The 26,058-nt window shown below is 35.4% G+C and overlaps 1 protein-coding gene across 1 annotated transcript in view; it reads right to left on the minus strand.

Moving 5' to 3' along the window:
* The window catches only part of SNF4Agamma (SNF4/AMP-activated protein kinase gamma subunit), a 319,651-nt gene that overhangs the window by 66,210 nt on the left and 227,383 nt on the right, over window positions 1-26,058 (minus strand). The window contains 1 exon segment of the mRNA XM_072539907.1: window positions 21,069-21,117. Within this exon segment, the coding sequence (XP_072396008.1) occupies window positions 21,069-21,117 (49 nt within the window).

Raw genomic sequence — 26,058 nt, forward strand, 5'->3', positions numbered from 1 at the left:
ACTTTCTGGGATTCTTTTTCCAGCGGAAGCCTATTTCTTTTAAAAGTTTCCATAACGTACTTCGACTCACTTCTGGGTAATCCTTATCATCTCGAACTGAGACAAGAACTTTATCCAATGTTGGAAATTCTTGTCTAAAGAAGAATTCATGCACTTTCCGTCGAAGTCCTTCTTTAAAATGATATTCTATTTGAAATTTTGGTTTCCCTGGAGCATAACGTGGCATTTGAAAACTACCACATTTCTCTTCTTTAATAACTCTGTAAATCGTAGATTTCCCAACACCAAGTGTACTGCTAACTAACTCAACGGTCTCATCAACACTTTCACATAAACGTTTGTCTGTAAATGATTTAAAACAATTAAATATTAATGTTTTTTCATTAACTGTTAAAGGACCAATTTTTCGGCGTTTACACGTCACTTCCAAATTTTCCATAACACTAGTATACACAATAAACTGCACCTTGCAACTGAAGTACCTACTTTTAGTGAACTGTTAAGAATTTTGAATACGCCACTTGGACCTTCCTACAAAATGGAAAAACCCACTATCACATTTTCTGTGGAATAAGTTTAGAAGGTAATTATCTAGTCAATTACTGTCGTAGATTCCTGGAATTAAAGAATTAAATGTTTGATTGTTGAAACCCTTACTTCGTGGAATGCACTCATTTCAGATAAAATAAAACGTTTTATTTTATCTAAAGAATTAAAAATATTTTGCAAATAGGTAGGTACTTATTAAACTTTTATTGGTTATATATAACCAATAAAATAAACATTTTACATTTCTTGCAAATTCATTAGTACCTGTTAACCTCCATCACTCCGACACTGGCAACCTTATTTAGGGATTAGTAACCCTCACAACTATTGTATTCTATTCTGATCCAACCTTTATACCTGGTGGTCATAGTCAATTTAAAATTGTTTTCCTATATACTTCTGTAAACTTGTTGACAAATATCTGTTTTTCATTGAGTCACCCGTATCAACAGTTTAGGGATTTGCATACATAATTTATTGTTTTATTACTCTCTCATACATAAAAATACACTATAATAAGGTGCCACACGACCCACTTTGTTATTTAAAATTTTCGAGGGGGTGCTTATAATTCAAAGGGGATGCTGGAGGGGGATAATATTTTCATACTGTAAATTGTCAATTTAAGAACAAAAATTAACCTGTCTCAGGTTTTGTTCAAATAGTACATAATAACGCTAAAAATGAATTTATTCCATACATATGGACCGCATGGTATAAATAATACATACTACAATTTTTAGGAAATTCTCGATAATTATTTAAAAAACGACTGGCCCGAATAATATTAGTTAATCGTTGTACGTATCTGAAATTTGTTACGGTATATTAAGGAATCACGCGCAACTCATCACTTTCCCACGCTAACGCAAAATTGTTACTACATCGTCCATACCGGAAAACGATCCGGGAGAAATCAATGGCTTACATAACCGTACAATCACACAAAATTAAATAACAACAAAAACAACATCTACACAATAAAATAATAACAATTTTTAAAACTTAGTAATTTGTTACGGTAGTTACGGTGATTATGAGTACTTTTCACAATACTTGTAACTCATTATTTTAATGGTTATTAACAATGACCCTAAATAGCCTTTAAGCATGCTAAATTTAAATTTTAAACGGTAGTATAATATTGAAGGATAAAAAGTTGTTCAATGGTTTGAACCTCACGTCCCAACTATTGGGTATCGAAATGGTATTTTATTTTTTCTCGTTGTGGGGTTCTTAAAATTTCGCAGCCTATATTCAAACCCTGCATTTTCGGGACTGAAACATAGCAAAGTTGTTGAAATACAGGTATCAAACTACTATTTTTAACCGTAACTGAAATCCATATGGAAACGGTTGCTGGAGTAAGGCCTAAATTCCAAAACAAAGCACGATCATATGGGTAGTTGTGAACGTTGATGTTAATAACGTTTCTTGAAGACATCTATGCGTCAAAAGCAAGTGGTCACTGTCTTGCATGCGACACATCATGAAGAACTATCATTAGAAGAGTCATTTCGTAGTTGATAACTATCATACAAACGGATCATGCAGATCGAAACCTTGCTTTAAACAAGTCTCGTAAATCTGATCGAGTTACGAATACCCTTAAGGATAACCGTTCTTTGCAGTCATATTTTTCACTGTTTTCGATTGTAAAATGATCCGTGGTCTTACTTCAGTTAGAAGTTATAACTGACGGTAGTTCTGTGGATAACATATGATATGAATAATTTCTACTCGCACTTGATGGAGGCCCTCAATTTTCTTGCAATTGTTTGCTTAAATCGTCTATATGATACTTAGATTTCAAATGCACGTATAACCCTTTGGTCGATCTAGCAGAGGTTTTGAGAATAGCTTTGCACAATTTAAGTTTTGCAGTTAATCCCTCATATTTATTCTAACAAAGGTTGGCGATCACTTCCTTAAACGCTTCGCTATCTTTTGCAATATGAAATATCCGTTCAACACTGAGGTTAGTCCAATCTCTAATATTCCTCAGCCAAGATATCTTCTTTCTTCCCAAGCCTGTTCTTCCCTCTACTCGTCCTTACATGATGACGTCTAGAAGAAGAGAGTATTTATCGTTTCGAAGTATGTGGCCCAGATACGATGTTTTTCTTATTTTAATTGTGGTCATAAGCTTTTTGTCATGTCCAATTCATCTTAATAAGTCTTCGTTTGAGACTTTTGCAGTCCAACGAATTTTTAGAATATTTTTTTTACGGATTGGGCTTTCAGAGTCCCAGCTTCTTCAATCCCTCATTATAGAATTCCATATTTAAGAAAATACATGAAAGACTTTGGAACTTGAAAAACTACTTGTACTCAATTTGACATTTTTACCTTTAAATAAAATAAATAAGCAATAAACTTTACGCTCATAGGAAAGTCAATAATTAGAATAATTACGAACATTTAACGCCTATAAACTATGTTTATGTTCGAATTTATTGGGAAATTACACTACCTGAACTGCAACTGCCTGTGATCCGTGCCGCGCGAGACCATTGTTGTTAATGGTCTGTATTTGAGGGATCGCGCTCGCGAGCAGTCGTATATATGCATCTTTCCAGCAGCATACCGCATTTGTAATCCAGCAGGACGCAGAATTGGAAGCCCGAAAGTAGTGTGATGGTAGGATATATAGTATATTACAACCACAAAAAAAACAAGAAAAGATCGACTGGAAGTCGGGAGAGTGGAAATATAATGGGAGACAAAACGTGGGATCGAAGCGTTTAGTTCAGAGTTATATCTGATAAAATATATTAAACGATCTTTCATGAGATTTCAAAGCTCCTCGTCTAGTCCGGGCCTCTTGATGAGGACGTTGGAAGTGATCTCTGCACATAGCCCCATCTTTCCGATTTTTTCTCTTCTTTTTTTTTCCTCTTCCGAGTTCTAGATACCACAGTCTTGCAAGGCCCTCGCAATAACATAAGATGTGCAACTCTATCTCCTAATCCTCTAAATAGAACCGCCAAAATAGCCCATACGTTTTGTATAAAATAATTCTTGTTATTAATCTGTCAACGCAAAAGATTTGTTTTTCTTTAAACAAAAGATGTGTTGATTGGCTCAGAAAAAAGACAAAAACAATACAACGAGAAGGCACAGTTAAAGAAGTAAATGGTAATTTACTTTAGTAAAAAAGCAAATTACTGAAAGTGTTTTATGTAGTAAAGCAACGGTAACAAGAGAGGTGGGGCTATCAAACAAAAATAAGAACGCAGACAAGCTAATAGAGAATCATTTGATACTCTCCATAGAGCCCATATAAGAAGAAGTTGTCATGGATGCAGTTGAAAGAATAGCCATGGCTTAATGGGCTTGGGCCGGACATGTTGTCAGATTGACAGATGATAGATGGACCAGAAAGATTCTGGAAGGCACATATCGACGGATCTAAATCTAAATCGACGGATAATAAAGTGAATCACCACAAATTAGATGCAAGAAGCTCAAGATAGAGATAGGTGGAAAATTTTACGGAAGGCCTACGTTCAGCAGCGGACAAATATAGGCTAGTTGATGATGGTAGAGCCCAAGCAATTAAAAATGAAACCAATAGATTTCCCAAATCATCATTTACCTACCCTGACGATAATATAAACACAATTAATATATTTCAACACCAAGATTAGCATATAACATCCCTGTTTTGACCACATTTGATTTTTTGGTCACAAATGGCCTCCATCAATTAACTACGACAATTAAAATCAGCATTTTAGTTCACACTGAATGACAATATCGATGAATCAATCCATAAACTGATTGACATCAATTATTAGTACATTAACTCTTGACAAATTCAATTTAAAATAATGATTCGATGACGACATTCAATCTATGAGATGTAATAAATATCAGGTAGGTATATTGTTTAATAGCGACAATAATTTACTTCTTACTAATCTTTTAAATACGTAGTTTGAAATTAAATTGATACTTTGAATTTTTAGAGAATGAATATTTTATCAGCCATTTTATCTTGTAATAATATGAGTGTCCGGGCAGGCCGTGAAATAATTTCTTTGATACATTTTGTATCAAAGGCTACCCGGCAATGGTTCTAATTTTGAGCTTTGTGACTCAATACCTCATATGGGAATCTTTATCTATCTATCTAATAGCCAAGAACATTAATCTCTGGACATAGGCCTCCTGATTTTTCCAGAGTTCTTGCGCCAGTTGAATCAATAAAATATAAAGGAAGCAAGCAGCGAAAATTAACGTAGAGCTTATATTTGCCCCGAGGACCTGTATAATAGTTTATGGAAGATGTACTTCACCGATTGGCTGTAGTACGAGCTGTGTAGAACAGACGGCTTCCAAAGAAAAAACAAGCAAACGAATGATATAAAACTGTAGCATTTTTTGTCCACTCTGTATATTCAGTGGTTCTCAAACTTTTTTAGTCGCGGCACCCTTGTAGGGCTAAAAATATTTCGAGGCACACCAACCCTTGAAGCGATTTGGGAAACGGCAAAAAATGAAAAAAATACAATTTTGAGGCTCATTTGATTTCAATAGAAACTTTATTTCAGATCAATAAAATACAGTACATTTGATATTCAAATATCCTTACTTAATGTGATGAATGAAACTGTTTCGATGATGTTTTCATTATATCCTTTATAATTATGGAAATCTTTGTAAGTTTGCCCCTCAAATCCCTTGATGTTTGAAGTTTGCTTCTGTATTTGTTTTTAATGTAAGCATATGCGGAGAAAGAAGACTTACAGAGATAAGTCGATGTGAAACACAAGTTTTTTCACTGCAACCTTGCCAACAACATTATTTTCTGAATATACCTGCATCCAGAACTCTTCTTGGCTTCCTTCACGATATTTGAGCTTTAAACTGCTATCTTCGCTGATTTCAAGTAGATTCTGAAAAACTTCATTTGTCATTCCGACAGGTTTATTTTTTGGGTCTCACGAAAACGGACAAATAACAATTTCAAAGAAGTTCATTTGGGGATTGATTTCATTTGTTATAATTTCCTGTAATCGAGAGAAATTTGTGAGGTTCCTCTTTTCAACACATTCGCTTTGAAAAATGTAACTTTTTTACGCAAGGCTTTGATTTTATCTACTTGTGCTCCTCCTTTGCTTTTCCCAAAAAAGTATCCCAATTTTAGCAGCCAATTGACATCTTTTAATTCTTGGTTGAAAGACTCCTATGTAAATGTATCCCTAAAATTGTTCCCCTCAAGAGCCACCGGACCTGCGTGGAGCAAAAAATTGAAGTGATCCATACCCATATCTTCAGCGGTGAGCTTTAAAAGGCGTGTTTGAAGCGGACGGCTCGTCACATGGTTAATTATTTTCACACAACCATCCAATACGTCCCAAGAATAAATCCCCTGGCTGCGATGATATCACGGGAGAGCTCCTTCAGAACATGGGAGACAAAGGATGTTACATAATGTGGAAACTTTGTAATAAAATTTGGAGATGCGGAAAGTGGCCCAGAGAATGGCGCACATCATTGTGCATACCAATTCATAAAAAAGGAACAACTACAAAGTGTAGTAATTATCGTACCATTTCACTGATTTCCCATCCAAGCAAAATATTACTAAGAATCATTAAACGCCGTTTGCAACAATACTTAGACAAACAAATTCCCCAAGAACAAGCAGGCTTTGTCAAAGGGAAGGGTACGAGAGAGCAAATCCTTAATATGCGGCAGCTCATAGAAAAGGCCCGCGAATTTAAAATTCCAATAATAATCTGTTTTCTAGACTACCAAAAGGCATTTGATTGTGTGAAGTGGGAAGTTCTCTGGACAGTTCTTCATGAGATGGGAGTTCCAGATCATTTGGCAATATTAATTAAAAACTTATACGAAGATAACTCAGTTAAAATAAGAATTGAAAACCAGCAATCTGATACCTTCAAAACCAGCAGAGGTGTACGACAAGGGTGCATACTATCTCCAGACCTGTTCAATTTATATGGAGAATACATAATGAGGAACGCACTCGATGGATGGAGAGGCGGCATCTCCATTACAGGAAAAAAGTTCTCAAACTTAAGATTCGCAGACGATACAACACTGATAGCAACATCTGAAGAGGAGATGTCGAGACTGATAAAGAGAGTAGAAACCGAAAGCAACAAGTGTGGGCTCAAGATTAATAATCAGAAAACAAAAATCATGATTGTGGGCCACGCGAATATCCTCCAAACAACAGGCGCCCTAAATCAATTCGAGAAAGTAGACGAGTTCACGTATCTAGGATCTTCCTTAAGCAATGCAGCCTCCTCCCATACGGAAATTCGCAGAAGAATAGGGATGGCCAAGAACGCGATGAGTCGACTGTCAAAAATATGGAAGGACCGCTCTTTATCCAAAAAACTCAAAATGAGACTGGTACGGACACTCATTTTTTCAATCTTCAGTTACGGCGCCGAAACATGGACAATAAAATCAGAGGATAGGAAAAGGATTGACGCATTCGAAATGTGGTGCTGGAGACGAATGCTACGCGTCTCGTGGACGGAGCACAGATCCAATCAGTCGATTCTCGAAGAGCTAAACATTCAGACCAGACTCTCCTCTCAGTGTCTTGCAAATGTTTTAAAGTTTTTTGGCCACATTGCGAGAAGAGACAATGACAACTTAGAAAGACTAATTTTGTGCGGAAACGTAGAAGGACGTAGAGGCAGAGGACGCTCACCTATCCGATGGTCAGATCAAGTACAGAAAGCCACTGGAGAGACGTTTTCCGAGTCCATGAGAGCAGCCCAAAATCGCAAGAGATGGAGAGAATTGACAGCCCGCATTGTAGGAAATCACGATCCTCAGCAATGAGGAAACGACGAGAGAGAGAGAGAGAGAGAGAGATCCAATACGTCTTTCAAATCTTACGGCATCTTTTTAGTTGCCATGGCGATGTAAGATACAGTGACCGCTGGAGGAATTTCCTGCCACTACCTTTATTCTAGACACCTCCCCTCTAATTTTACCAACCATTGCAGCCGCTCAATCACTGCAAATATCCACACATATACTCCACTCTATATCATTTTTTCTTATATACTCGTGGATAGCCTTGAAAATTTCTTCACCAGTGGAATAACTTTTAAGCTCTTCACACATAAGGAGTTCTTATTCTATTTTCATCCCGAATGGAAACCTCACAAACACAAGCAGAACAGCAAGTCCAGCAACGTCGGTACTTTCATCAAGCTGTAAACTGAAGAATTCACAAGTTTTTAATCTATTTATAAGCTCTCTCTCTACAAAGTCTGAAATAGTGTGAATGTTCTTGCTTATAGTGCTGTTTGACATCTGCACATTATCAATATTCTTGGTCATATCTGGTCCTAACATGCATTGTACGACATCCTTCACGCAAGGTTTAATCAGTTCCTCAGCAATGATAAGGGGTTTGCCAGCTTTTGCAATGTGCAAACCGACAATAAATGATGCTTCTTTGGCGTTTTCGTTTTCATTTTTGCAGACTCTTTACATCATGCATGACCTGTCTGAAGAGAAGAAGCATGACGTTTGAAGGTTTCTTCGGCCTTATCGGCTAAACAGGATGATTACTTTCCAAATATCTCTTTAATGTAGATGGAACTAAGCACCCATTAGCAACAATTTTGTGACAATTAACGCATTGGCCTTCTGGTGCCTGTTCGTTGCCAACTTGAATAAAGCCATATAACGTGAGATAGCTAGGATCACACCTTCTTATTTTTCCCCGAATTTCTTTTTGGTAAAGAACTTCCTTTCCACGAATTGAGGGAGAGCAACTTAGATGAGCTGGACTCGAATGGATCTCGTGGTCATTTGCATCTTCTCCATCTCTGCTAGTTGTCACTGAATCAGTTGATTCATACGTTTCAGTGACTTCACTACATTTCCTTTTCAAAGACCCAGATTTCAGCCAATTTTCCATTATTCTGGAATGGAAAAAATGTCCCAAATAAAAGAGAGCAAAACATTGCTAACAATAAAAGGTATTTTCCAACCGTAATAGTGCAAGACATATAATATGGCAAAAATAGCAACAAGTACATAATATTATACATATTAATTCCAATGAATATAATTACTTACGTCGTCACTTTTCTTCTGCAGTTATATCTAAAACTTCCACTGTGAAATCTAACTCTAATTTTTACAAAACTCACTTATCGGCTGCAAGAATTAAACTGTGGAATGAATGCAGATAGCAGTCGCGTAGGTCGAATTCAGCTGTTTGTTTCTCGGTCGCCATCGAGAATACACAAGTACAAATAGTCAACATGTTTCGATTGGACAGTTGCGCAGCGACCAGTTGTTCGACTTTTCTTAAATCTTCCACGTCACCCTTAACAAATGCTTGAGGCACCCCAGGGTGCCGCGTCACCTACTTTGAGAACCTCTGCTGTATATTATATAAATTCCCTAAGATTTTATTTGCTACTTTAAGAATTGCGTCTCACAATTTTCGAGCGAGAATAGGCATAATTTAAGTGTTTGTTTGTACTGCGAGATGCCTCTACCGAAATAGGTACTCTCCATCTTTTATTTCGTTATTCTTGACAAAACTTTCTCTTGTGTTCATTCTACGCTATCTAAAATAGCACTCAACTGCTGGGCCTCCTTTTTACCCACCCAAGCTTATTGTACGTTACAAAACTAACAGGCCCTCGAGACTACGTTATCAAAAAGTAGATGCCCAACAGAGTTGAGCTTTGATAGTGTCTAGCGCAGTATTAGACCAACAGTTAGAAAGAAATAATTATTTATAATGCTAAACGCAAATTATTTCGAAGAACTACAAAGAGTACAAGTTTTCAATGATCAGATTTCTCTATATGTTGCTAATATATACACATACATAAAATACATGTATAATAAAACCAGCAAATGTGAAGTTACTTTTTGCACCAAGACGAGAAAAATTATTCATATAATTGCGAGGTACAACAGTTAATTCTATTTTATTTAGGATCGGAGCTATTGGTTTCAATAATACTTTAAAAATTTGATGGCATGATGATGTGTCCAAGAAATTAAATCACAGCGACTAAGATGGGCAGGCCACGTGCACAGACTGCATAACGATAGACTTGTAAAACTGGTATGGGAAGAGATTCCCACAGGCAAAAGACCACTCAGACGTCCCAGAATGCGATGGAGAGATAACATCCAAGCAGATCTCCGGAAAATGAACATTCCATTTGACCCTAGGTTGATGGAAGACCGAACAAATTGGAAAAAAGTTGTACAGCCAGCCAAGACCCACCCAGGGTTGTAGCGCTACGTGATGATGATGATGATTATACTTTTGAATTATCCTTCGTCCTTTACTTTATAGTTTTTAGATCTTCTCTGGTGTTTATGATTCTAACTTTGACCGTGGATACATGTAAGTAATTAGATAAAATGCACTATGGTGGTGAACAACTCTCCCCTTGTCAGCAACCTTAATGTTTAGGGATAGTGGAAAAGCTGAAGTAATTCGAAATCACTTCGAAATGTTGGAATTTAATTTTAGCATTGTATGTAAATGACAACCGTGACAAGGTCCCCCTGCAAAAATTTCACACCTCTACCAATGTCAACTCTTTCGTTTTTTAAAGATCCAAATTATAACTGTGGTGGCACCTATCACAACAAGGTCAATCATATTTAGCTACTAATAGAGAACTTTATATATAGACAGTCCCTAGACACATCTATAGTAGAAACCCTCAATTCAGAAGAGTGATATCATAGTTTAAACGCGGAATATCCTCAAATTTAAATGTACACAGCGGCCCTCGAAAACTGCCTGTTTTCTCGATTGCAATTTGCGTTTCCTCATAAGAAATTACAGAATATATAAAGTAGTATATTTATTTGTGCTTCTCTATAGTAGACTTGACCAGAAGTTGTTGTACAGTGCAGCCAAATCTTGTTCACAAGTAGTAATTATGGTCATACAAAACCTGTATTCTTCCACGCAGCGATTATTACCGTCATAAAAATACCAAAAAACATGATTTTTTCAATAGTAAAAATTAAGCACAAACTTGTAATAAAATAAATTTTATTTATATGTTCCGTTTCGTTACGTATTTAAATTTATAAAATAAAAATCGATATTTTAAAACATTATTTTTCAATCGTTTGGCAATGTTGGAATTAGCGAGGGAACTCGGTTTTACAATTCGGATCCAGACATGCAGTAAAACTAGTTTTTATTATTTTTTGCCCAAGAAATGAACGAAGAAAACATTGGTGTTTCTATGGGTAAATAGTGCATGTGTTTTTGTGAGTATATTTTATGTGATAAGTTTGTAAACTTATTGTTGTCAATACTGTTTTATCAATACTGTATTGTAGTATTGATAAAACGTGTTATAGATAATAAGAGTGTTATAGTTTGTCGTTTTATAGTAAATATTTAGTTATATTCTTTGAAATTATTGTATATATAGTATATATCCAGTTTATTGAAACACAATGGACGAAAAACCGAGTTGTTCCAAGAGAAGACAGCAAAATTCTGATGTGGATTCCAAGAATGAAAAGCCGCAAAAGAGACGGAAAATGTTAACGTCCGAAGAGAAGGTAATGATACGAAACGTTTATGAAGGAATTGTCGGCAGAAAAATGGCATTAAACGTTAGCCAAGCGGTCGACATTTGTAGCAGTTTAACAAAAGTATCCGTTAGCTGTATTTATCGTGTACTTAAAAATACATCGGAAAATAAGAAGCAAGAAAAAGGTAAAACTAGAGGTAGGAAAAGCATTGTTTTGGATGACGAGACAAGGAATATTATACGTCGAAAAATTCATTCATTTTATTTTCGGAGTGAAATTCCAACACTGAAAAAAATTTCTCAAGAGCTCGAAAATGATGACTCTTTACCCAAGATATCTCGTAGGGTCTTAATCAGGACCATGCACGAAATGAACTTTCGATACGTAAAACGCAACAGAAAAAGTATGCTATTAGAAAAAAATGAAATTATTCTGTGGAGAAGAAAATATTTAGAAGAAATACGAAAAATTCGCAGCACTGGATGCAAAATATATTATTTGGATGAAACCTGGATTAACGAAGGTCATACAGTTGGAAAAGTTTGGCAAGATTTAAATGTAAAAAGTAAACGCGAAGCATTTATAGAAGGCTGGTCTACAGGATTAAAGGCTCCATCAGGAAAGGGACGGCGTTTAATCATCACCCATATAGGAAGTGATACAGGGTTCCTTGATGATGGTTTGCTTCAATTTGAGTCGAAAAAAACAGGTGATTATCATGAAGAAATGACTTCTGAAGTATTTGAGCGCTGGTTTAAGAGAATCTTACCAAAATTGGAATCTGGGTCTGTGGTTGTTATGGACAATGCGCCATATCATAGCCGCAGACTAGAACAATTACCGACGACAGCATGGCGGAAAGGGAGAATTCAAGAATGGCTTACAGAAAAGGGGATTGCATACGAAGAATCAATGCTCAAAATTCAACTACTTGACATTGCACGGTTAAGGAAAATTGAATATCTTAAATATGCTGTAGATGAAACTGCAAAAGATTATGGTGTCAAAGTTCTGCGTCTACCACCTTATCATTGCGAACTTAATCCCATTGAACTTATCTGGGAGCAAGTGAAAGGAGATGTAGCACGCAATAACAAAACGTTCAAATTAAACGAAATTAAGAAACTTTTGATTCAAGCAATCCTCCATGTAACTCCAGAGAAATGGGCTAAATGTATAGGCCACATAATTAAAGAAGAACATCGTATGTGGGAACTTGACACTCATATCAAAGTTTTACTAGAGCCAATTATAATTACACCAGGTGGTGAAGATAATGACAGCGATAGCAGCACTGCATCTTCAGGTTTAGACAGCGAATAATATTTTCTAATAGTTTAATAAGAACATCAGCATAAAAAAAACCAAAAACAAAAAAAAAACGAGAAGAACATAGTAAGTGTGTATAGTGTTTGTGTTTAAACACATCAAACATTATTTTTATTTTGTTTTTATAGAATTTTATTTTGTTTTATAGGATTTTATTTTGTTTTGTTTTATACTGTTTAAATGTTTTGTTCATTTTATTTAATAAGACAATATGGCTCTTGGCTAAACGTCAAAAAGACGTTTTAGCGTAACTTCCGCGACAGTCGGTTGGTATCAGTAAACTTTCTGCAAAATTACTTCTTTTTTATAGCTTTTTGTTTGTGGCATTCTGTATTTTTAGGGGAATGTATGGAATGAGCCACAAAATATTTATTCATATGTTTATTTATTGACGTTTCGATCTCTATATCCAGAGACCGTTTTCAATTATACAAATGATAGTACTATTTATTTTCTATGGCTTTTCGCTTGTCGTTCTGTATTTTTAGAAATAATGTTGGGAATAAGCCACAATATATTTATTCAAATGTTTAATTTACGGACGTTTCGATCTCTATAAAGAGACCGTTTTCAAACATACAAATGACAGATATATTTATTTTTCTATAGCTGCTTGTTTGTGGCATTCTGTATTTTTAGGGAGAAGGTTGGACATAAGCCACAATATATCTATTTACATGTTTAATACATTGACGTTTCGATCTCTATTCCGTTTTTAAAGATAGAAAAAAAAAGAAAATAAACAATATAAGATTATAAAAATATATAATAATAAACAAATAAAAAAAATATTACTATCATTTATATCTTTGAAAGCGGTCTTTGGATATAGAGGTCGAAACGTCAGTAAAAACTTGTAAATTAATGTATTGTGGCCTATTTCGAACATTAATATTTGAAAAATAAAATATAATTAACGTTAAAATAAAAGTAAGTGTACGTCACTGGATTTCCAAACGGCTTTCCGCATTTCTGGGTCTTTAAACGATGACTCACTCTCTCAAATAGTGAAATTATACTTTAAGCGAGATCCTTCCCTGACATACAAAATGTTGAATCTTAATGCATTGTTAAAATAACCTTCATTAATGAAACGGGTAAGAATGGTAAAACACAACAACGATATATCATGCTTTTTGCAACATTTATTATGCCTTATTAAGTATGTACATAAATTTCAAAAAACAGTCATTGTTGTTCAAAATGAGAATCACCATTCCTAATGCACGCTCTTGCCCTGCATCGTATTACTGATGTGGTTACTTTTAACCTCAGTTCTGCCCTTATAATGTCAGCTGCTTCGATAATCCTTTCCATTAAATGAGCTCTAGTTCGGATTGGAACTTGATAAACAAGTTATTTGAATCTGCCCCAGATGTAGTAGTCACACGGTGTTAAATCGGGAGATCTAGCAGGCCACAAAATCGGTCCAGTTCGTCCGATCCACCTATTGGGATAGTGATTGTTGAACCAAGCCTTAACAGCACGTGCACAATGTGCAGGGCATCCATCATATTGGTATACCATTCTTCGTCTGAGGACGAGGGGTAAATCTTCTAAGAGTGGTGGTAATTAATTCTCTGGAAAGTCTAAGTACACATGGCTATTTAACCTGCCTGGTAAGAATGGTGTACCAACATTATGGATGCCCTGAACATTGGGCACGTGCTGTTACGGCTTGCATCGTGCCCTGCATCAGAAATACGATGCAGGGCAAGAGCGTGCATTAGAAATGGTGGTTCTCATTTTGAACAACAATGACTGTTTTCTGAAATTTATACTTAATAAGGCATAATAAATGTTGCAAAAAGCATACTGTATCGTTGTTGTGTTTTACCTTTCTTTTGTTTCATTAATGAAGGTTATTTTAACAATGCATTAAGATTCAACGAAGGGTTTTTGCAATCTGAGCAAGTAATACGTAAGGCATTTTGTATGTCAGGGAAGTATCTCGCTTAGATAATTATTTTAAAAAATAAAATAGACGAGCAGCCTTATTTTCGAATATTGACAAATTTAACTTTTTTTCGGAAACCTTAACAGTTTGAGCGATACATTATTAGCAAAAAATTTGGTAATTACTTACATTAGTGAGGATAGTCGGATTAGTCTGAAATTTGGACAGTGGATTATGTTTTATTTTTTATTCATTTTTCAATCTATACATTTTTTTACGCTGAGCTATAGTTTTTCTGTATTTCGCATTTAAAAAACTGATATTTTGACATAAATTTCAATATGCCGCCGCCATTACAGCTGCTGTCAATGATGTGCGTGTGCGTAGTACATACATCTTGATCCAATGTTGCCACACTTTTTAAATATATTGTTTATTGTGAAAATATTAATTCTCAACTTCTCAAGTACAATCATAAAGGAATAATGATAATGAGTATCATTTCCGTTTTCTGTTTCTAAGGGATTCGTATAACTGTATTTCATTTGTTATTCACTTATGTTATTACATATAGATTATAGTTTATTTCGTTTTATGTTGTATTTAGTTGGATGCATTAGTTATTAACTTCTTTATTAATTTACATAGTTAGATGTGATTATATTAGTTAAGATTAGGTTTTAATTTGTTTTTTTTATTGGTACCCCATTTTGCTTATTTAAAGTACGCCGTAGCGTGTTTAAATTATAATAACGAAAGGTATACTGATGTACATCACAAATTCAGAAATAGCGTAAAGTATTCGTGGATAACTGGTCTTTAAAACACTTCCTATATTTCGCGCGTGTTTTAAAGACAGCAATATCCACTTATACTTAATATACTATACTGTTAACGAATTTTGCAAAGATACGAATGAGTCCAATTTCCGTTTTTCAATGCCGTTGCCATCAAACTGGTGAGTATTTCGTTTTATGTTCTATTTTGTTGGATGCATTAGTTATTAACTTCTTTTTTAATTTAAAGTTTTAGATATGATTGGATTAGTTTAGATTAGGTTTTATTTTGTTATTTAATAGTTAATAATGATTTTTACAAAAAAGCTAATTCTGCAACTTGACAACAGTGTTTAAAACTTAATTTCAATATATTTACTCCACAAAAAACAATTATGTGGTACACTTTTATTAAAACTTAAAAATTTAATATATTTACTCCGCAAAAAACTATGTATATGTGGCAACATTGAACCTGCGCAGAATATTGTATATTGTGCGCAAACGAGCTTGACTTGTTTTTCCAAATAAATGAATTTTGGCCATTTTACAATATTTTATATTTTTGGATAATTTAACGGGGAAAATGATTGGTATTTACAATTGATTTATAAATTTTATGTAACTACTAAGGCTATTTCGTATTTTGATAACATTTTTCTCTTGTTAATTTTTGATTTCCTATACTTTTTATGAATTTTTTTCAATTTTTGTTACATTTTTTCACTTTTTATATGTTTCCGTAGACGTAAACATGAAAATTTTGCCTTTTTTCTATTTTTCAGGCTAAGTCCAAGAAAAATTCCCATTTTTAGGGACCCTCACTAATGTAAACAAATACCAAAAATTTTGCAAATGGCGTACCCTATTATCCCTTAAAAAATTTTCATCGACCTACCAAACGCCCTGTATAATAGGTAACAGCTTACATAAAATACTTTCAAAAACTCATTCTCTTTAATTATAATTTCTATTCACATTTCCTCCGAATAATTCTGACAGGCTTGCTTCGAAGTAGTGTCAAAATACGTCACTCTATTTACAGAACTAACCACCAACAAAACGCGTCATCTTAAACTGCGCGCAACCACAACTACACTTTCATTTTTAAATAACCTTCCTACTGATTTTGATTTACACATGAGTTAAGACAATTTGACACTGAAAATATATTTATTATAATCATGATAATGAACGTGATTTAATAATTTATAATGACGAAGACAAGAACAAATATTCGACGAAAAAATACGATATAATGATAAACATAAATTCCTACCGTATGCTGTAAATTTGTGACGTGTTGAAAATTTGTGATCCGTCTTTTACGGATAATTCAGAAACTGAATAGAAAGGTATTTAGCACATGCGTCATACTATACAATTTCGTATTGTAAAGTATCCAGATAAGAGAACATACCCGTAAATGATGCACATTTAGTGACAGAAAAGATTAAATTATATAACCGGTTCAAGCGATTAGTCAGGTGATGAACTCTTCTGTTTAACACTAGGAAATTACCAAAGGTAGTTGGTTTTCTTGCCGGCTATGAGTCATATTGAAGAAAAACACAACAATTCTGATTTTTTATTACAAATTTTCGAAATATCAACATTCTACGAGGGTGGATTGATATAAAACTAGCCTTTGATAGAAAAAACAAGTTTTTTGGAATTAAATCGATTTATTTCTCAACATAGTCCCCATTTAGCTCGATACACTTAGTAACACGATGTTCCAATTTTTTTATCCCATCCGAAGTTTCAGCGACGACTTCATCATTTGTTGCGAAACGGCGTCCTCCGAGCCATTTTTTTAGGTTTGGAAACGGGAAAAAATCGCTGGCGGCAAGATCTGGGGAATACGGTGGGTGTTCAACAAATTTATAGCCCAATTTGTGTAATTTTGCCATGGCGACGGTCGATCGGTGAGCTGGTGCATTGTCTTGGTGAAAGAGCACTTTTTTGCGTTCCAAACAGGAGCGTTTTCGACGCAATTCGGCATCGAATCGATCCAATAATGCTGCGTAGTACTTACCATTGATTGTTTTTCCTTTTTCCAAGTAGTAGATGTGGATGATGCCCTTCGCATCCCAGAAAACAGTCGCCATCACTTTGCCGGCCGAATGTGCACTCTTTGCCTTTTTCGGCGGCCCTTCGTCGCGTTTGCGCCACTGTTTCGACTGTTTTTTGGTTTCCGGTGTGTAATAATACACCCAGGTTTCATCAACGGTGATAAATCGGCGAAAAAAATCTTTCGGATCGCGCCGTATCATCGCCAAAAGCGTCTCCGAAGTGGTCACACGTTTTTCCATTTGATCGATTGTCAGCAAACGCGGCACCCATCGCGCGTATAGCTTTTTCATGTCCAAATGATGGTGTATGATGTTGTGTAAGCGTTCGTAGGAAATGTTTAGGACCTCTATTAACTCGCGAAGCTAATTCGACGATCTGACATAATCATGTCATGGACTTTGTTGATCATTTCCGGCGTGGTGACTTCATTTGGCCTCCCGGGACGCTCAATATCAAAAACACTCGTACGACCACGAACAAATTCAGCTTTCCAAAATTTTACTGTTGCTAACGAAGGTGCAACCTCACCATAAACTTCGTCCAGGTCGGCTTTGATTTACACATTCGTTTTACCCTTTTTGTGTAGGAACTTAATCACCGAACGATATTCAACTTTTTCCATTTCTCCGAAAACACAAAATTTGCTTGCTTTTGACGGCTGTAAAAACCGAACTAATTGTTTTTAAAACTTAAAATTTTGACAGACGTCATGTCATGAATGGCAAATATCAACACCGAAACCAATTCGGTATCAAGTAACGCCATCTATCAAAGGCTAGTTTAATATCAATCTATCCTCGTTGTTACGTCCCTCCACATATATTCTCAGTTTTTATTAATAATTTTTATATTTTTATTCTTTACTTAACGTGTGTGTATGTCTTGTCATCGTAAATTAATACGGACCTGTACAGCCCCCCCCCCTAGTCTTAAGGGAGCAAGCTACGGGACGACACGCATTTTCAATCTGAGTTTAGACATAGTCCTGTATAAATCGGCGCGCTAAACACTCCAGTATGTTGTGTAACCTTGACCACGCGACCCTTTTGAAAAGATTTCTGTTCCCGAAACAGCCAAGTGCACTGAGGAAGAAGAAGAAGTATACATCAACATCACAGGTACCGTAATTTGATTGCATACACACATAGTATTTATATTAATTGATAAATGTACATATAACTTATTTTCATATTAAAATTAAGCCAGCACCTAAATAAACAATTATGAGTGAGTGCTTCTCTTATAGAACTTAACTTCATTCACTCGTATTTGAAACATCGTGTAGTGAAGATCAAATCTAAGCGGGTGTGCGAATTCTAGTTATAGTACAGTCAAATTGTGTTTTCATTTTAAGTCAGTTAATATTATTTATAGTTTTATTATTAAAAAGTTAATTGTTGTTCTAGTTAGAAAATGAGATGTACTTTATTAAATGAGGAGAGATCTTACGGATTGAGTGAGATTTTGGGATCAACCTAAAGATCTATTTTATTTTTACTAAAAGAAAAAAATATAAAACAAGAAGTAACATTCGCAATACTCCTTTAAACCGCAACCACTTGATTGCTTCTTACAATATTTCGTTAAAATTTGATAGAATGAATATGTTCATTATGGATGAGTCATTTATGGATGACATAGAACCAGGGATAAAACAACTGTAACGAGGATGTCAGAAATGAAAACGGTGATCCTCTGATGAACTTCTGCAGCATCAATGAATTGCGTATTAATACTTCTTCCCTCCCAAAGAACCAATGACCTTTCAAATAGAGAGCTAATCCCTTATCAAATTTTGGATATAAGGGCACTAACATCGGAAGTGATTATAATCTAGTATTGTGCAAAATCCGAATGAAATCCAAGTCCATTTTATGTACTAAAAAGACCCTCCACAATTTTGACACAGGAGTATTGGAGTTTTTGTCAAATAGATTAATTTATTTTAATTTAGAAAATAAATTTCTCTTCGCACTGACAATTTGACTGACAGTTTCATCTTACTTTTACTTTGACTTTAATAGATAGATACGTATTTGTATATTGGTATTTCTCTAGCTATCCAGGACAGTCAACTCAAGCTGAAATTTGAATAACTTATTAACCAGGTTTATCGACTTGTCACGTGGTCGATAAACCCGTCCCATTAGAAAGAGATACAGGGACTGCTTTTGCGTCAGTTTTCACTGTCGCACTGGGGGAACGAGCTGGTATGGCAACGATCAGTCTTTTATTATATGTCTATGGGTTATGCTTTATCCATTAAGGAATATTGAGAAGGTAATACGTCACTTCAATTTCGGTTCTCTATGAGTTTACGAAAATAAACTTTTGGTTTCCTCAATGCGAAATTGTCGTCAAAGTGATTAAATATATTACATATATACTATTATTTCAAATTACTGTTTTAAATTCTTATAAATTATCATTTCAAATAATAATTTATCATTTTCAATCCGTAAAAAGCAATTATAAATGTGGCAACACTGCGAATGAATATAGAATTACAATTGTTACGAAGATGTGTGACTTGTTTTGACTATTCGAATAAATTATGTCTTATTAACATAAAATAATCTTATTATAAATATAGATATTTATATTTATTTAAATAGGTTTCATATGATTCTGTAAGCAGTTTTATATTTTTAGAACACTTTCCGACTTTTTCATTATTCTTTTCCAGTTTTTAAAGGCTTTTTTGTACTTTTTGTAATATCCGAAACAAAAATTATTACTTAAAGCTTTTTGGCTTACAGAAAGTCCAAAAAAATTGCAAAAAATAGACTTTTTATCACCACGTCGTGGATACAACATTCGGAAAAAAATGCTATTTGCGTCCTCAAGGGTGCTTTAAATGGGAGGAATGCAACATAGAGTGGCCAGGCCGATGAGGTTTGGTATAAGACTAGGTCATCCATCTAATATAATAATCAATTTCCATAATTTAATTCCATTTTCAGTTATCTTCTATTTAGTTCTATTTCCATTTATTTATTCCAAGTGTATGTCTATTATTATTATCTTCTTTCCAAGTTCTATTCGAGGTAAGTTTACCTTCTCACAATGAGAATGCCGGCATCAAGCTATCGTCTACTACTTCTTCTTAGGTAAAGGAAGGGTAGATGGTAATAAAAACAGTATTTGTCACAGGCACTAATACGTCCAGCAAAAAGAGTCTTCTCTCGGGCTACAAGCCATAACGAGAAAGAAATAAAAGCGAAGTGAAGTAAGGTAGTACTTGCTACAACAGCAGCGCCCTGAAGGAGCTCTCCAGGGTCTAAAGCCCTATGTTGGAGAGTGCCTGACCAGGCAACGGATTAGCTGAGTACTGGAGCTGAAGAGAGCGATTCAGCGATTGTCTGCAGGTGCCGCATATTTGTCTGTTTTGAAAACAACGATATATCGACAAATTTTTAGTATTAACGACAGGTGGGGCGATGCGCGTCGAAATGCGCATTAGATCCAATATAATAACATTTCTCGGGTTACTAGATTTTAGCGTTATATTTTTCTGTCATATTATATTAAAATATAGTAAAATTTAAACAATAATCCAGTGGTTGCTAAGCAATACGTTTTCTGGCAAGAAGACGGTAGAACAAATAAGTTTGGAAACCATTTATAGAAGATAAATAACAGTTGCAGTTGACTGCAAACAATATACCTATATACCAACATATTATTTTTATATTAAGCTAAAATTAAAATTTGCTGAAGTAAAAACCAACCAATCAAAATATAAATTTACTGTTTAAAACCGATGATTTCTGTGTTTTATAATACGTAATCGCGTGTAATATTCGTATATAAATGTCGGGCATCATCGGTTCTTGTCGCAATAGAACAGGTGGCTACACAAGATATAACAAATAAACCACGAATTCTTTTGTACTTACCCAAATCTGAGATATTAACTTTATCGAGAAAGGGGTCCACGGCAGGTAACTGCAACAAACGATGTATATTAGATACAAACATCTTCTTTAACATAAACTTGTACATGACTGAAACGTTCAACTATTGCCAGAGTTACGTGATAACTATTACAACAAAATGCACGAAACTATTCTAAAACATGATATGCAACCAAATCGTATATAATTAACAAAGATTATTCTTGTATGACGCATACCACGCGAACGAGCGGGTTGATGTGCTTTCCAATATTTTTTAATGACAATGAGTTGTCATTAACTAACAATCTTAAAGAGTTGTTAGTGGAATTATTAATACCGACACATGAACGGTATTTTCAAACGATATGTCCTGCAGATCGTTCAGTTAATTGCAAATGGATTCGAACTGAATCCATTATCCACAAATCGCAGTAATAATGATCGCATTGTAGTCTTTAGTTGATAGTAAAGCATAGGAAAAAGTAACCTAAAATTTTTTTATATTATTAAGACGATAACTGATATAAAAGATCGAGGAAGTTATTCAATAAAGCCATAGTAACCGTGGTGTTGCTTTCAGCACACACGATGACCACTATATAACATATGAGGCATCAGAAAGGGAGCAAAAGGGCAGAAAAAAAATCTAGAACCCGCTGGTTTCTCCCTTTTGCTTTGGGTATTATGATAGACAAAAAAGCATAAAACTGAAGATTATACATATACATTATACATATATACATTTAATTCTAATAAATCCTTTATATCTACAAATTAAAATACATGTGACAAAAATACAAAAACCAGTACCTATTCATAATCAGGAATGATTAACCAAAGGTGAATGAATTACTGTAAAACAGCTGTGCGTAAATTAATATGATAGGACTTTGCATACCTATATATCACACACCGCTTGTCTACGGATGAAATCATAACAGGAGTATATTAGAATATGATATCTCAGGAAAGACTAGAGTCGCAAGGCAATAGAATACTTTTGTATATAGATATAAAGTTTAGTTAAAAAGCCAAACAATGTTATAAATACATTTATACAAGTAAACGGTACTCGATATAGCAGCAATGTAATTTTGGCAACAAATAGTACAGGTTGTACATTACCCCAATAGAATGGTAAAAAGGAACAAAAGTATTGGCGAAGTAGCAAGTGCTACCCCATAACTCAAACACACGTCTGTGTAGTTTGGCAAATAGAACTCGTCCCTTTGAAAAACGGCGGTTGGTTCAAGAATTGTTTTTTACAAGTTGATGCTACGTGGGAGCGATAATTACCCAAGCGATCTGCAAATTTAACGAAAGCCACTCATTTATCTATGGTTTTTTGTTCAAAACATTGCATAAATCAACACTCTATTATTTGCAACATTGTATCAACAACCGTTTAATTTTTCGATATTGTCTGGGTTTTTGTAAGCGAAATCTTGGCTAACTATACGGAAGGAATCAAAACCAACAAAAACATTTGTTAATATTTGAACAATGTTTATATACAGTTGAAAACTGAAAGACGGAGAGTGGAAAAACTACAAAACCACACGGGCGGAATACGAATACGTGAGACACATGACGGAAGCAATTCAGAAAATTGAAAGCACTCATGCATGTGCTAGACTTCTAAGGGTGCTCTCAAAGGAGAAAACACAACCAATTAACTCACTCTTAAATGATACCGAGTATACCAATGCCAGGAAAATTATCCAGGGCGCACCTCCTTGGATCACAAATAGTTGAATTACCAATTGACGGGATCAGCAGGCAACGAGGTTTTGCAGAGAGTTTCAAACTCAATAAACTCATACGAACAGTATAAATCACCAAGGAATGTATTGTATTTATCCAGTGTCATTACAAAAGGGACCGGAACTGTTTTACTGCATAAAATGCAATATACTCAGAAGTAGTGTAGCTTTCTGGGGCATACCTAAAGCATGGAAAAAAATTAGAGTGACAAAGTATATAACATCAATAGGCCTACAAGACAGAGAAACTGGTCGATAAATATATTAGGGATCAAATCTTGATACACAGTTCAATACATCAAGAACAACATGCCTATAACGCAGAGGAATTCAATCATGACAGCACTCCACAGAAAAAAAAAGTGGAGAACACAATTTAAAATAAAGAGTTAATGCTGGGAACCTTTTTGGATATAGAGGACAATACTTCGATAATATTCACAATGCCCAATAACCATAGACGTTAAGGAATCGAGGATATTGTAACTGGATAGAATATATGCTCAGCAATAGAGTTGTAAATACTACCATCCTTAAAGAGACCGTGCTGGCCCTGGTTGTCACCGGCTGCTAGCAGAGGCGAGTTCTGCCCCCACTGCTGTGAAATCTGGTGACGGCCGGACTATTTGAGACTTTAAAGGGAAATGGTCATAAAATAATTGGATATGCGGATGATTTGGTAATAATATCGCAAGAAAAGTGGTTATCAGGAGAGTATGACTGAGACCTTAGAATTAGTGAGACAATAAATTATAGAGGAGTGGTTAAATATGTCTCCACAAATCCACTATAGTTGCCTTCGGGCAGAAACTAGAGGGATTAGGTCATCTGATAATTAATAGGTCATCTAGATTAAAAATCTGAAAAGAACTGGGGATTAAAACCGGAAATGCTGCATTGGTTATCCAGCATGGTAATAAAAATCCTTAACTGCCTATGCAGTGACGATGTCGTAAGACACTTCAAAAAGCTGCAAAAGTCAAACTAAGCAAGGTACAAAGGCATGTGCGTCTGAGGATAACTGGTGTCATACGCACAACTCCAACAGTAGCTATGGAGAATCTACAAAGCCTGCCTCCCTTGTATTTAATAATGCAAGGATATGCAAGATTGGGAGCCTACAGAATAAAACAAACACAAAAAAAATACAATATCACAGACTGTGACGAACGACATCTTTAATGTGGAATCGGATTACATGGCAATTCCATGTATGGAGAAAAAAGAAACACCACAACTAACAGGGTAAGTTCTGGTATACAGGGGGATCGAAAACTGACGAGGAGGTAGGAACAAGAAATATAGTCCAAAAATTCAAGAGGAAGCAAAAGCGGAGATTGACGGAGAACGAGAAAGCAGATCAATTTGCTAAAAGAGGATCGAACGAACCAATGGGACCAGCTGAGACGCTGGGAGCACCAAAGGCTGCAATCCGAAGGGCTGTAGAGGACTGGATCCGAGAAAGTCATGAGCGATATTGGGAGAGAATCATAAAATAAACACATGGGAAAATCTTCATTGGAGGACCATGTACAAAAACAACAAAGGAACTGCTCCATACGGGCAGGAATAAACTGACTGTCTATGCAGTGACGATGTCGTGGTTTAAGACACTTCAAAAAGTTTCAAAAGTCAAACTAAGCAAGGTACAAAGGCATGTGCGTCTGAGGATAACTGGTGTCATACGCACAACTCCAACAGTAGCTATGGAGAATCTACAAAGCCTGCCTCCCTTGTATTTAATAATGCAAGGAGATGCAAGATTGGGAGCCTACAGAATAAAACAAACACAAAAAAAATACATTATCACAGACTGTGACGAATGACATCTTTAATGTGGAATCGGATTACATGGCAATTCCATGTATGGAGAAAAACGGAACACCACAACTAACAGGGTAAATTCTGGTATACAGGGGGATCGAAAACTGAAGAGGAGGTAGGAACAAGAAATATACTCCAAACATTCAAGGGGAAGCAAAAGCGGAGATTGACGGAGAACGGGCAAGCAGATCAATTTGCTAAAAGAGTATCGAACGAACCAATCGGACCAGCTGAGACGCTGGGAGCACCAAAGGCTTCAATCCGAAGGGCTGTAGAGAACTGGATCCCAGAAAGTCATGAGCGATATTGGGAGAGAATCATAAAATACGGGCAGGAATAAACTCAGAACTATATCAGGAATGTTAACCGGGCATGCTCCAGTAAGAGAATTCCTAAATAAAATAGGCATTTACAATGGATACCTTAACTGCAGACTCTGTGATAAGGAACCAGAAACTGTGAAACATGTATTATACGATTGCGAGACGCTGGAAAGCAAAAGACAAAACGACATAGGCAACCAAGAGGAGACCTCCGTATATTTAGGACACAACAAACCCGTACAACTTGTACAGGGAACAAAAATTCTGGACTGGATGCAGAAAATGACAATGGGCAGCAAACACAATGAGCTTTAGCTTCAGAGATAACAGATCAGACGGGCCAGAGACAAAAAAAAATTGTCTTAGTCCCCGGTGAATATGTAAAGATTGTGAAAGACATGTATGAGAGAGTAACAACTAGTGTCAGGACAGGTGTGGGAGAGACTGATAAATTTCATGTGAAAGTAGGATTGCACCAAGGCTCGGTGCTTAGTCCTTATTTATTCTCATTAGTTCTGGATCAAATAACAGCGAAACGGGTAATATTCCGTCGTGCTTAATGTATGCTGATGATATAGTATTAGTCGGAAGTAGTAAAAGCTTACGTTAAAGCTTACCCAGGCGCAGATGTCTTTTCAGACCATAACCCTCTAATAGCGCAAATGAGTATTAAACTAAAAAGATTGGAGCAGAAAAGAAGAGCAAATCAGATAGACGTCAGTCATTTATGTAACCTGGAGGTAAAGGAGAAACTGCAAAAATGTATTAATAATAATCTCAAAATACTTCATGAAAAAGAAACATCTCAGCCAACGAACAACATAGATAAAAAATGGCAAAACGTAAAAATGGCGATAACAGGTCCTGTGAAGAAAATTCTGACTAAAGAAAAACCAAAAATAAAGCAAAGGTAGATGACTGATAAGATCCTTCTTCTCATGGACAATCGGAGAATAATGAAAGGAAAAAACGAACAAAGGTATAAACAAATACAGAAAGAAATCAAAATAGAAATCAGAATAGCAAAAGAAGATTTTTATAAAAGAAAATGTGAAGAAATAGAGCAATTGCAGGCAAAAC

The sequence above is a fragment of the Diabrotica undecimpunctata genome, chromosome 8, assembly GCF_040954645.1.
Source record: "Diabrotica undecimpunctata isolate CICGRU chromosome 8, icDiaUnde3, whole genome shotgun sequence".
Classification (NCBI taxonomy): domain Eukaryota; kingdom Metazoa; phylum Arthropoda; class Insecta; order Coleoptera; family Chrysomelidae; genus Diabrotica; species Diabrotica undecimpunctata.